General features: G+C 49.8%; 2 protein-coding genes across 2 annotated transcripts; both read left to right on the top strand.

The window, feature by feature from the left end:
• Nucleotides 1-1,156: 1,156 nt before the first annotated feature.
• Zfp764 (zinc finger protein 764) lies at nt 1,157-5,324 on the top strand. The gene is made up of 3 exons (NM_001408810.1): nt 1,157-1,569; nt 1,725-1,838; nt 2,343-5,324. The coding sequence occupies exons 1-3, from the start codon at nt 1,386-1,388 to the stop codon at nt 3,428-3,430; spliced, it is 1,386 nt and encodes a 461-aa protein (NP_001395739.1). The 5' UTR covers nt 1,157-1,385; the 3' UTR covers nt 3,431-5,324.
• A 3,115-nt stretch (nt 5,325-8,439) lies between these two features.
• On the top strand, nt 8,440-11,044 carry Zfp764l1 (zinc finger protein 764 like 1). The gene is made up of 3 exons (NM_001416394.1): nt 8,440-8,811; nt 8,934-9,047; nt 9,552-11,044. Exons 1-3 carry the CDS (start codon nt 8,628-8,630, stop codon nt 10,634-10,636), a joined length of 1,383 nt encoding a protein of 460 aa, NP_001403323.1. The 5' UTR covers nt 8,440-8,627; the 3' UTR covers nt 10,637-11,044.
• Nucleotides 11,045-13,351: the final 2,307 nt, after the last annotated feature.

Below are 13,351 nucleotides of genomic sequence, written 5' to 3'. Positions count from 1 at the left end.
TTGAGAGATGTAGACCAAACTGGTGGAAACAACTGCTTCATTTTCTAGCTTATTTTTTTCCCAAAGACTTATTTATTCTATATAAGTACACTGTAGCTGTCTTCAGACACACCAGAAGAGGGCACCAGATCCCACTACAGTTGGTTGTGAGCCACCATGTGGTTGCCGGGATTTGAACTCAGGACCTCTGGAAGAGCAGTCAGTGCTCTTAACCTCTGAGCCATCTCTCCACCCCCATCTTCTAGCTTATGAATGGTCTTCCCTCCATAGGCTTTCGGTGGCTCCATAATACGCTGACCAAAAGGAAAACACTAAATACCTGTTACTGGTAGGAGACAGTTTCCTGAGTCCAGCAATTGCAGCAACAACCTCCATCTTGCTCACAGGGTGAAAACTGAGTTCAGGTTCCGAGGCTGGAACTAACCAGACCCTGCGACTTCAGGTGTTTCATGTTTGTTTGTTATCCAGGGAAGGACATAAAGAGGGAAGTTCCTGTTATCCCTTGGTCTAAATTAAGGCTCACAAGTCGTAAATGTGCTGTTTGCCCAACCCTTGGTTCCCTTTTTCTATATTTGAGGCCAGTCCAGGAGACCTGACCACAAAAGCTGAATCAAGGATCCTGAAACAAGGTGACCCTGATGAGGTCCAGTCACCAAAGTTAACTTCCTTGTTTAACCCATTGTTCAAAATATAACTGATTAATGCAACAGCCCACCCAAATCCCCTTGCTGTGTGTTCTTGTCCTATGAAAATGTACAATCTCCCCTCTGGGATGCAGTTCAGCTCCCAAACTGGCCACCCACATACGCGCACACAGAAAATAAGGCTTTCATTTTAAAGCTTCTGTCTCTGAAATGAGTTTTCTCGGATTCTATCCCAAACCCAAAATTCACAGACTGCTTTCACCTAGCTCAACTTGAGAGGGCTCTGAAGGTCCAGAATCTGTACCACTCCTTAACCTCATTCTTACGCACACACACGGAGTCCCCGCCCACATAGGCGTGTCTACTCTGGACTTGCTCTTAGACTGGCAGTTGTAGACATTTTAGCCATTTTGGATGAGGGCTAGAAAACAATGACCCAGGAAATCCGGTGACGTAAACCTTGGGCGGGACCCCATAGGAAGCATAGTGCTTAAGACAGCTCACCCCAACACACACACGCACACGCATATACACAAGTACTGTTACGATTTTTATGAGTTCATCGCCAAGTCTTGCTGCTGTACCTGCTTCTATGAGTTTTCAATTTTTACCTACTTTAGGGTGCTCACGGACCTGGTTTCTGTCCCTTCTCAGTCCTCGTACCTGGCCGCGGCAACCTGGGTCCGGGCAGGCGACGCTGAGGGCTCTGGGCTGACTCGGGGGTCTAGGCGGGGAGTTGCCATGGCGCAGCGGATTACCCCTGGAAGGGCCTCGGCACAGCCTGAGTTCTATAAGCCCGGGACTGTGAGCTTCTCAGACGTAGCCGTGTACTTCTCTTCGGAGGAGTGGAGGTGTCTGCAGCCGGCGGAGAGAGCCCTGTACCGGGAGGTGATGCGCGAGACCTACGGTCTTCTGGGCTCTTTCGGTGAGAACCTTCCTGGTCACCTAGAGTAGCGCTGTGCTTTACACTGTGGGTCCTGCAGTGCAGCAGAGGGCCCTGGGCACGGGTCAGGCCTTGGGCGGTACTGACCAAGTGGTCCGTCGTCCCCGACTAGTGGGGTTTGCGATCTTTCCCTCCAGGAATCCGAGGCGCCAAACCAGCGCTCATCTGCTGGGTGGAGGAAGAGACCGAACTGTGGGGACCCCGTGCCCAGGATCCAGAAGTGGCCATGTGCAAGACTGAAGTCCACTCAGGTGAAGGACTGGGTACTCCAGCTTGGGGGAACTTCTGTGTTGCCAGCCTGTGTGTGGTGTCTTCTAGGGACTGCACTTACTGCCCCGTAGTTTCTGCCCTATTTTCCTGTTTCTCGGCCAAACCCATGATAGCTGGCCCTTGGATTCATCTAGAAAAGGGCTGTGATTGTTCCTGCCCAGTGCTCTCACCTCATATCTACTGGGTCAATAGGCTGTATGGGTTGTAGCCCCGCATTCCCACTCCTCCTCTGCCACCACTGTGGCTCTCTTCCGGAGGCTCCTTCAGGTCTTGCTGTCCACCTTTGACAAGTGCTTAGCCCACTGCACGTGGAAATGGGGACCACACAGAAGCCTTTCTTTATGCTGCATCTGACATCCATGCACCATACGTGCTCAGATGCTGTGGCCTCTCCCCTCCTGTGCCCTATCTGTCCCCATGTGGGGCTGTGGGAATAAAGGAGCAGTATAAGTCGGAGTCTGAGCTTTTTCATGGTCTCCCAGCAGATTGCAGACAAGAGGAGAAAAGGAGGAAACCAAGGGAAGAGACTGAAGCAATTCAGAGGACGTTTTCTACAGAAGCTGGGCCGAAGGAGCCATGCCCCTCCTTTGCTGCTTCTCCGAGCTACCTGGAGCTGCTGTCCAAGGACCCTCAACAGGGTCAGCCCACTGTTCCTTTGCACGACACTGTCCTAAAAGCAGATCAGCGTCATGGGTGCCATGTGTGTGGGAAGAGTTTTACCCGACAGTCCAAACTGGTGGAGCACCTGTACACTCACACAGGTGAAAAGCCGTTTCAATGCTCAGAGTGTAACAAGTGTTTTGGCCGGGCTTCTTCCCTGAGCATGCACCGAGCCATTCACAGAAGAGAACGGCCTCATTGTTGCCCTGACTGTGGGAAGAGTTTTACCCAGCGGTCCACATTGGTGGCGCACATGTACACTCACACAGGTGAAAAGCCATTCCGTTGCCCTGACTGCAACAAATCCTTCAGCTGGCCTTCTTCCCTGAGTACGCACCGGGCCATTCACAGAGGGGAACGGCCTCATTGTTGCCCTGACTGTGGGCGGGCCTTCACGCATCGATCTGGCCTCATTACCCATCTCCGAGTCCACACTGGGGAGAAGCCTTACTGTTGCGCTGATTGTGGACGCTGCTTCAGCCAGAGCTCTGGGCTCAGTGAGCATCAGCGGGTGGTGCACAGCGGCATGACCCCGTTTAGTTGCACACACTGTGGCAGAGCCTTTGCCCGTGCCGCATATCTTCGGTGCCATATGCGCACCCATACGGGTGAAAAGCCTTATTCATGCCCTGACTGTGGACGCTGCTTTCGCCAGGGCTCTGACATGGCAGCCCACAGGCGGACCCACAGCGGCGAGCGTCCTTACCCCTGCCCTCAGTGTGGCAGAGGCTTTCCCACGAAGTCAGCTATGACGAAGCATCAATGGGTCCATCGGCCAGGAGCTAAAGGTCACAGGGACAGAAAAGCCAGTCAGTTATCTGTAGCCCTGGGCACTGGCCAAGAGGACCCGGACCCACCTGTGGGCTTCCAGCTTTACCCAGAGATCTTCCAGGAGTGTGGGGCATGGTCCTAAACGTGCCGACATAGAGGGTGAAATGTGTACACTGTGTGAAGCCCAGAGGCCTGAACCTATAGCATCCTCCAGAAGTCACAGGCGTTCTAGCAAGTGCTGGTCCTGGGAACAGGATACAATCTTCTAGGTGGTTACCAGATGCATCTGCCCACACCTGGATCCTGAGTCTATTGGGCTGGGGTGGGAAACCCCACTAGAACTCTGTATGAGAAGTTTCCCGGCTCAGAAGTATTGAGAGGCTTGAGTTTGAAGAGAGCCTTATTGAAGCCATGGCCTCTTTAATGCAGAGGCTAACGTCGATGGCTCTGTGAATTGAGCCAGCTGAGTTTTCAGGGATTGAGTTACTGGTCAGGAGCCTGGTGTGGTGGTGCCTGCCTATGATCCCCTCACTGGGGAGGTAGAGACAGAAGATCAGGATTGAGAACAGCTTGGGTCACCTGAGACTCTATCTAAAGATTAATACCAAGTGAGATTAATTAAGGTTTAAAAATCAAAGAATCTCTCACACGTGCCAAAGGCCCAAGTTTCTAGGTCCCCTTTTAAAAAACAACCCAAAATATTCAACCAAGCAGAGAGAGAAAAGTTCTAGGTTCCATTCTCAGTGCTGTCTATACTGGCTGGGCTGGCACGTGCTTGATTCTAGCACTTGTCAGTTGGTGTCAGGGGTAGAGTCAGAGGTTTATCTGTGGCCAGCTCTAGAGCAGCACTGCCAGCTGCAGCCTGCATTAGACCTGCACTGCTTAGTTGAGATTTGGGGTCTGCATGTTCCTCCTTGGCTGACGGGGAAAACAGCTCATCATTTTTCCTGGGGCACCTCAAGCCAGGCCCCAAGGCTGTTTCCTGATGCTAAGAAATGACCTTGAATGTCTCTCTTTGCCTACACTCACTGGTCCAGTGGCAAACCCTGACACATCGCCTGCACAACCCTAGATGCCGAGGCCTCCTTTCTGGTTTATATTTAGGAAAACCATTGCCCTTAGAGAAGCCTGGTTCACACTCTTGTTGTAAATGAGAATGTTCCCCACAGTTAAAGCACCAAGCATTTTGAGAGCTGAGATCTTTAGTGGCTGCATCACAGTCTCTCTGCAAATGACTGAATTTCCTTCAGTTAACACACTGGGCAGTTTGATATTGGAGACCTCTGGCTATACCTTGATTTGATGTTAGCATGTGACATGTTAGAACCAATATTGGTTGTACCCTTTTTCCTCTCCTCCATAGGTGCTGCCGTGCCTTTATGCTAAGGTCTCTATCAACAGCTGCCTCAATTCAGGGTCTGATAGGGCTTTGTTCACAGCTGAGAATAATCTTTGGGAGGAAAAACATCAGTGAAGGCTTCTGCAGAGCCTTGTATAATCTTTGTAAAAAGGGTGGACCTTTTCTCAGGCTCAACTTTATCCCGAGCTCGTCCAGCTGCTAAGTGACATTGTTCTCTAGTAGCATCATTAAACTTAATCTGTTTTTATTATGAGAGTACTGCCCTTCAACTAGCAACTGGCCTTTTCCTGTATGCATTCCTTGTGCTTTGTTTCGCTGTTCAGTATTCGAAGCTTCTTCCCTCCACCAGGTTAACTTTTGCCACCATGGGCCAACCTCTGGTACAGCTGTCACCAGTACCTTCCAAGCTTGGGGAATCATTCTGTTTTGAATAGCCCAGTTATTTAGAATTTGCATATGGCATATGCATCCCCTTTGGGGGGGAAATGGCTTCTTTAAACTGTCTTAGATTATCATTTCTATAGGACGACATCCTATCACAGCAAAGCCTTGTTCCACACCATTAGGAGACATGTTGTATGACTACTGGGACAACTCACAGTGATCTTGTAACCCTGGGCCAACCCCCTCCCACTCTGGTGGTGCAGTTGGTTGGGGATTAAAACTTTCTTTAAAATGGGATGTTTCATTTGATTGTCCTCTCCCATTTCAAGATTTACTCTGACCCCCACTGCCCTCCAGCACTGTTTCTTTCCCGTGTTCTTCCTGGGAGAGACTCCTGCTCTCCTGAGCAGTCACTGGGATCAAGCCTTTTTGTGATTCCTTTTCTGGTACTCCTCAACTCCCAAGGGCTTTCATTTCCATCCTCAATTTTTTTCTAAGTAGGCAAGACTTTCAGAAATAAAAGTGTAGAGACACACATTTTGTTTTCCATTTCCACCAAGTTTTTGTTTCTCAGGCCCTCCATTCCACCCACAGTTTTTCCAATTGCATATTCATTCCCTCAAACTTTTTCCAAATGAATTATAGGAAGAAGAAAAAGAAAAAAACAAAAGACCTTCTCTGGGAGCAAATCTGGGATTATTCTGGGGAGAAACCAGTCATGGCAGTCCCAATAAAGTTTTTGTTGGAATGGGGAAAGAAAAATATCCACCCCTTAGTCCTGTACCAGTTTCCCTTCAGCATTTGGGATCAGATTTCCCATTCAGCCTGGACTCATGTTGGGCATCACTCCAGCTGGATTTGGATACTTTGTGGGTTCTTCTTTCTTCCCACCTTTTCCACCCCCTTTTCTTCTACCATTTTAGCCCCCAACACTAGATTAGGGAGAAAAAAAGGTTACAGAGATAAGGTTACTTCCTTATCTAAACTCAGTTTCCAGAGACTAAATGCTTCATTATTTCCTCCCCTTGCTACACCATTGTCCTAACATTAATCAGTATAGTTTTTATAAGTTAGCCTAACTCTAATAAAACATTCCACTATACGATCTAACTGTATAATCACAAGTTCAAATTTTAAGATTCCCTTGACTGCCTTAAGATGAGGTGCTCTCCTGCTGACTCTACACAATCAGCCATCATGCTCAAATACAAGGGTCTTTGGTTGTCTTAACTATGGACTTAAGGTTTCTCTCTTGCTAACACTGTATGATCAACTATATCCACAAGCTCATGGTTTTCATTTCCTTTGATTTTTAAATGCAATATATTCAGTCTCCTAGAGAGAAGGAAAAAACCCTTCTGCTCCACGAAAACTTCTGTCTTCCCTAGGCTCATCTTTAAGAATGTTCAGGTTGTTAACAAATTTATCTCTTTTATAAACTTATAAGCTACAGGAAACCCACTCAGATCTACTTCTCATGGATCAAAGAGTCTCCATCCAGATAAGTACACCTGCCATTAAATAGCCTAAGTTCCCACTTGTCGTAGTCAGGGTTTGTATTCCTGCACACAACCAAGAAGCAAATTGGGGAGACATTTATTCAGCTTACACTTCCACATTGCTATTCATCACCAAAGGGAGTGAGGACTGGAACTCACACAGGGCAGGAACATGGAGGCAGGATGCAGAGGTCATGGAGGGGTGCTGGCTTTCTTATAGAACCCAGGACTATCAGCCCAGGGATGGCACCACCCACAATGGGCCTTTCTACTTTGATCACTAATTGAGAAAATACCTTACAGTTGGATCTCATGAAAGCATTTCCTCAAGGGAGGCTTCTTTCTCTGTGATAACTCCAGCTAGTGTCAACTTGACAGATAAAACCAGCCAGTACACGACCTGTCCCAGAGAATGGGATTCCTCTCCTGTGCCCTGGGATTGGGACTCCCCTTACCACCAACCACCAAGATCTAAGGTTTTCAAATGTACTAAGAAAAATTTCTTTTCTCCCATATGTACTTAGCTTTATTTTCTACCTGTACATGTGTGTATGTGCGGTGGTGTGTGTGTATTTCAGCATCTTGTCAAGCCCAGGCCTTTTACTACATCCAGGACAACTCCAGGGAAGCAACCCATAGATGCTCCGGTCTTCTCTCACAGACCCAGATGTTCCTACTGGAACTGCTCCTTCCTATCTGTCCACAGATGGTTCCACAGACCCCGGACAGCAGGGAAACCGCCAACTCTCCTAAGACTGGACTAACATCCCCATGCCCATTCTCCTAAGTTTCCCAGGGATATGTTGCCCCAAGGTCAGCAGGAAGTAGCTGAAGATCATGATGACTCTACTCGCTTCACCATCAACTCTTTCTAATTTTTCCTTTTTTAATTAAACCAAAATGGAGGAATGTTAGCATTCCTTCTAGGCTCTGCCCCACAGTTACCTGGCAACAGCAGGTGTGCCTGACTCACTAGAAAAGAGGCTCTTTGCCCTCTCCTCTTGCTCTCTTGCTCTCTTCCCCTCTTCCCTCTCTGTCCCTTCTCTCCCGATTCCCCTCTCCCCCTATGTGTTCATGGCCAGCCTCTCTCTCTCTCTCTCTCTCTCTCTCTCTCTCTCTCTCTCTCCCTCTCCCCCTCACTCTCTGTCTGTCTCTGTCTCTCTCCCCCTCCCTCCTTCCCTCCCTTTCTTTGTCTCTATTACCCCCTCCACTCCACTCCCCATGCCCTCAATAAACTCTGTTCTATACTATACCGTGTGGCTGGTACCTCAGGGGGGAAGGGATGCCTCAGCATGGGTCTACAGGGGTACCCCCTTCACCTGCACCATATTGTGTCTCCACCATGACGGAGTGGGACATCGTTCCTCCTGGATATTCCATGGGACTCTCGCAAATGGCCCAGAGGGAGAGAAATCCAGATGTGCAGGCATGCAGTTTTGCAGTTGAAGATTAGATGATCCTGAATGTCCCCGGTGTCTGGGCTGATTAAAGACTAGCTCTATGATGTCTGATCTATATCAGGAGCAGTCAATATTTGTTTGAGATTTGTAGACCAAGATGGTGGAAACACCCTAACTGGAGGCCTGCTTCATTTTCTAGCTTATTAATGGTCTTCCCTCCACAGGCTTGCTTCCAGCTCCATGATACACTGACCACAAACAAAATACTAAACATCTATTCAGAGGCCACTTCCACATAGCTGACCTTGTGCATGTGGATCTCACAGGCAGGGAGTCTTACATAGGCCTGTCAGCCTGGGACTTGTTCTCAGACTGGCACTTGTAGGCTCTGTGGCCATTTTGGATGAGGGCTAGAAGACATTAATCCGGGAAGTCCAGTGATGCAACCCTGGGCAGGACCGCTAGGGAGCATATATCCTGTGACGCCCCGCCCCCTGTCGACATTTTTTTTTTTTTTACGCAGGCGTCGTGGGATCATGCTTGTGTTCCTATCAGTTTTCAATTTTTACCTTCATAGGGGTGCTCAGGAAACTGGTCCTGTCCCTTCTCAGTCGTTGTACCGACCGCGGACATGTCCGGCTAGGCAGGCGACCCTTAGGGCGTTGGGCTGACACGGGACCCGCGCGGGGACTCCACATGGCTCAGCAGATTGCTCCGGGAAGGGCCTCCGCACAGCCTGCGTTCTGTAAGCTCGGGGCTGTGAGCTTCGCGGACGTGGCCGTGTATTTCTCACCGGAGGAATGGGGATGTCTGCGACCGGCACAGAGAGCCCTGTACCGGGAGGTGATGCGCGAGACCTACAGTCTTCTGGGCTCTCTCGGTGAGAATCTTCCTGGACGCCTAGGCTAGCACTTCGCGGGACACGGTGGAGCGGAGAGCTGGCGGTCCGGACCAAGTGGGTCGTCCTCACTGACTAATGGGGTTTGCTATCTTTCCCTCCAGGAGTCCGAGGCGCCAAACCAGCGCTCATCTGCTGGGTGGAGGAAGAGACCGAACTGTGGGGACCCCGTGCCCAGGATCCAGAATTGGCCATGTGCAAGACTGAAGTCCACTCAGGTGAAGGACTGGATACTCCAGCTTGGGGGAACTTCTGTGTTGCCAGCCTGTGTGTGGTGTCTTCTAGGGACTGCACTTACTGCCCCGTAGTTTCTGCCCTATTTTCCTGTTTCTCGGCCAAACCCATGATAGCTGGCCCTTGGATTCATCTAGAAAAGGGCTGTGATTGTTCCTGCCCAGTGCTCTCACCTCATATCTACTGGGTCAATAGGCTGTATGGGTTGTAGCCCCGCATTCCCACTCCTCCTCTGCCACCACTGTGGCTCTCTTCCGGAGGCTCCTTCAGGTCTTGCTGTCCACCTTTGACAAGTGCTTAGCCCACTGCACGTGGAAATGGGGACCACACAGAAGCCTTTCTTTATGCTGCATCTGACATCCATGCACCATACGTGCTCAGATGCTGTGGCCTCTCCCCTCCTGTGCCCTATCTGTCCCCATGTGGGGCTGTGGGAATAAAGGAGCAGTATAAGTCGGAGTCTGAGCTTTTTCATGGTCTCCCAGCAGATTGCAGACAAGAGGAGAAAAGGAGGAAACCAAGGGAAGAGACTGAAGCAATTCAGAGGACATTTTCTACAGAAGCTGGGCCGAAGGAGCCACACCTCACATTTGCTGCCCCTTCTACCAACTTGGATCTGCTGTCCAAGGACCCTCAACAGGGGCCACCCACCTCTGGTAGTGTTCGAGCCAGGGTCCTGAGGGCAAACAAGCGTCATGGGTGCCATGTGTGTGGCAAGAGTTTTGCCCAGAGGCCCACATTGGTGGAGCACCTGTACACTCACACAGGTGAAAAGCCGTTTCAGTGCCCAGAGTGTAACAAATGCTTTGGCCGGGCTTCTTCCCTGAGCATGCACCGAGCCATTCACCGAGGGGAACGGCCTCATCGCTGTCCTAACTGTGAGAAGTGTTTTTCCCAGCGGTCCACATTGGTGGCGCATCTGTACACTCACACGGGTGAAAGGCCATTCTGTTGCCCTGACTGCAACAAGTGCTTTGGTCGGGCATCTTCTCTGAGCACGCACCGGGCCATACACCGAAAGGAGAGGCCTCATCGCTGCCCTTACTGTGAGCGGACTTTCACACAGCGCTCTGCACTCACCAGCCATCTCCGAGTCCACACTGGGGAGAAGCCTTACTGTTGCGCTGATTGTGGACGCCGCTTCAGCCGGAGCTCTGGGCTCCATGAGCACCAGCGGGTGGTGCACAGCGGCATGACCCCGTTTAGTTGCACAGTCTGTGGCAGAGCCTTTGCTGATTCTAAATATCTTCGGCGCCACATGCGGATCCACACAGGCGAAAAGCCTTATTCCTGCCCTGACTGCGGACGCTGCTTTCGCCAGGGCTCTGAAATTGCAGCCCACAGGCGGACCCACACTGGCGAGCGTCCCTACCCCTGCCCTCAGTGTGGCAGAGGCTTTCGAACAAAGTCAGCTATGACAAGCCACCAGTGGGTCCATCGGCCAGGAGCTAAAGGTCACAGGGACAAAAAAGCCAGTCAGTTATCTGTAGCCCTGGGCACTGGCCAAGAGGACCCGGATCCACCTGTGGGCTTCCAGCTTTACCCAGAGATCTTCCAGGAGTGTGGGGCATAGTCCTAAACGTGCCGACGGAAATCACAGGCGTTCTAGCAAGTGTTGGTCCTGGGAACAGGGTACAGTCTTCTAGGTGGTTACCAGATGCATCTGCCCACACCTGGATCCTGAGTCTATTGGACTGGGGTGGGAAACCCCACTAGAACTCTATATGAGAAGCAAGGGCAGTTTCCCGTCTCAGAAGTATTGAGAGGCTTGAGTTTGAAAAGAGCCTTATTGAAGCCATTGCCTCTTTAATGCAGAGGCTAACGTCGATGGCTCTGTGAATTGAGCCAGCTGCGTTTTCAGGGTTACTGGTCATGAGCCTGGTGTGGTGGTGCCTGCCTATGATCCCCTCATTGGGGAGGTAGAGACACCTGAGACTGCATCTAAAGATAATAAAGAGGGAAATTAATTGAGAATTGAAAATCAAAGAACCTCACTCCCCTCTCTCCCAGATATCTAGTTTCACTTGAAGAAAAAAAAAATCCAAAATAATCAGCCAAGCAAACAAGACATATTCATTCTGCTTCCATTCTCGGTACTGCATATACTGGGTGTGCTGGCACATGCCAACGGGCCACTTGGTAATGGAAGGCACAAGGAGGTTCAGAATCTCCAGGCTGTTCTCAAGTTACACACATGCATACACAGGAGAGGGGGAGGCCTCAGTTGGTAAGGACTACAAGTCCAGTGACCTGATTTCAGCGGTGGGAGGAGGGAATTTCTTGAAGGTTGTCCTCTGATGCCTTTCAGGTTTTCTGAATCAAGGAGGGCATGTGGGTAATTAGATGGCAGAGGAGGGAAATAGAAAAAACAAAGGAAACAATTCCACAAACTCTAGTAATGCTCTTGTAGCTTGTTTTGTATTTTTTAAAAGTTCTTTCTTGCCTATCACCTTGTTTGCCTCTCCGCTGTACCTGTGAAAAAAGGAAGCGGGGTAAGGAGGCAGCCTAGTCATAGGCCCTTGGCACATATCTGACCCTACATGAATTGCTATGTTGGCTCTGCCTTGTCTGGCATCACCACCCATCACTGTATCCACCAGGGAGAAGCCTGCTAGCCAGCAGCTCCTGAATTAGGAGGGAAAGGCCCTGGCAGCTTGTCCAGTCTGGGAACACTCTGGGCTGGGCCTTTGCAGCCACTCCTGTACTTTTAGAACTGTAGGAAATCTTAGCCTCCCTCATGCTCGAAGACAGATGAGAGGAGGCTACCCAAGGTCACTGTGAAGCTGCAGGATCACAGTCAACTGCCGCCTTTTTAAGAAGTCTGTGTGTGTGCACATGTGCACACAGATGTCTGCGGAGGCCAGGAGAGGGTAGCTGCAGCTACAGGCAATGGAGAGGGGTCTGATGTGGGAACCAAACTCTGGTTCTTTGGAAGAACAGCAAGGGCTCTTAACCCCTGACCCATCTCCACAACACACTCTTTTTAAGACATGTTGGTATCTGTTGCCCCGAACTCAGAAGATCCTTTGCCTGTAGCCTCCAGGTGAGCGAGACTACGGTGGATGTTCACTTCACTTCTGCTGTCCTCACACCTCTGATGAGTTCCTGCCAAGATGCCTGGCAGTGAATCAGGTCCTGGGGAGTCTGGCAGGAGGATCCCAAGTCCAGTGCCATTTGTGCTAGTGTCCCCAAACACACACAACCAACAGCCAGGGCCTGGAAAGATGGCTCAGTGGGCTGAGTATGGACTGCTCACCCAGAGATCCTGAGTTCAATTCCCAGGAATATGTCAGATGTCTCACAGTCTGTCAGTCCTGCTCCTGGTTAGGGCCATGTGAGCGCCATGTGCATATACTTAGTATAATTAAAACATAATAGTAAAAGAAAAAAAAACAGAAAAGGAAGGAGGTGCTTGGGAAGACAGCTGTCAGTAAAGTACTTTTTAAAGCTGAGAAACCCAATTCAATCCCAGCACCCACAGTAAGAAACTGGGTGGCAGAGGTAAGATAACCCTGGAGCTCACTGCCAAGTGTGGCCAGTCTAATTGTTGAGCTCTAGAGCAAATGAGAAGGGGGTCAGGCTCCTAAGAGCAACATGACAGGTTTTCTGGCCTCCACATGCACACTATTATAGTTTATTATTGTTATTATTATTATTATCATTATTGTATACTCATGCATGTGGACTCGGACAATTTTGGAGGGTTCTTTTTTTTTTTTTAAGATTTATTTCATGTATGTGGGTACACTGTTTTCAGACACACCAGAAGAGGGCATCAGATCCCATTACAGATGGTTGTGAGCCACCATGTGGTTGCTGGGATTTGAACTCAGGACCTCTGGAAGAGCAGTCGTTGCTCTTACCCGCTGAGCCATCTCCAGCCCTTTACTGTAGGTTCCATATCAAATTCAGGTCATCGGGCTTACACAGCAAGCACGTTTACCCTCTGGGCCATTCTGGCCACCTGAGCTTATCGTTTTCAACTTACAGTTTTGGCATCTGAGGATGCTATTTCACAAACCATTCTGTCATTGAGCACCACACACAGTGTAGTTCACATTGTACACATTCTGAATGGGAAGCCTGGAGCTTATGGTCAAAGATGCTGTGTGTGTGTGTGTGTGTGTGTGTGTGTGTGTGTGTGTGTGTGTGTCTGCACGTGAGTGAGTGTGCTGAGGATTGTACCCAGGGGCCTCATGAACTCTGCATTGTAATAGTACATGGCCTCGGCTTGGGTTTTTCGGCTTTTTAGTAGGAAGCGACTCATCTAAAGGACAGGAGAGAAGAC

The sequence above is a fragment of the Rattus norvegicus genome, chromosome 1 (assembly GCF_021556685.1).
Source record: "Rattus norvegicus strain SHRSP/BbbUtx chromosome 1, alternate assembly SHRSP_T2T, whole genome shotgun sequence".
Lineage (NCBI taxonomy): Eukaryota > Metazoa > Chordata > Mammalia > Rodentia > Muridae > Rattus > Rattus norvegicus.
This window is presented reverse-complemented; position numbering and strand designations above follow the sequence as displayed.

Excerpts from the sequence above, each read along its gene's own strand:
- Zfp764 (NM_001408810.1), top strand. The coding sequence starts at position 1,386 with ATGGCGCAGCGGATTACCCCTGGAAGGGCCTCGGCACAGCCTGAGTTC. Across the intron at positions 1,570-1,724 it reads CGGTCTTCTGGGCTCTTTCG|GAATCCGAGGCGCCAAACCA; the intron begins GTGAGAACCTTC and ends CTTTCCCTCCAG. Across the intron at positions 1,839-2,342 it reads CAAGACTGAAGTCCACTCAG|ATTGCAGACAAGAGGAGAAA; the intron begins GTGAAGGACTGG and ends GTCTCCCAGCAG.
- Zfp764l1 (NM_001416394.1), top strand. The coding sequence starts at position 8,628 with ATGGCTCAGCAGATTGCTCCGGGAAGGGCCTCCGCACAGCCTGCGTTC. Across the intron at positions 8,812-8,933 it reads CAGTCTTCTGGGCTCTCTCG|GAGTCCGAGGCGCCAAACCA; the intron begins GTGAGAATCTTC and ends CTTTCCCTCCAG. Across the intron at positions 9,048-9,551 it reads CAAGACTGAAGTCCACTCAG|ATTGCAGACAAGAGGAGAAA; the intron begins GTGAAGGACTGG and ends GTCTCCCAGCAG.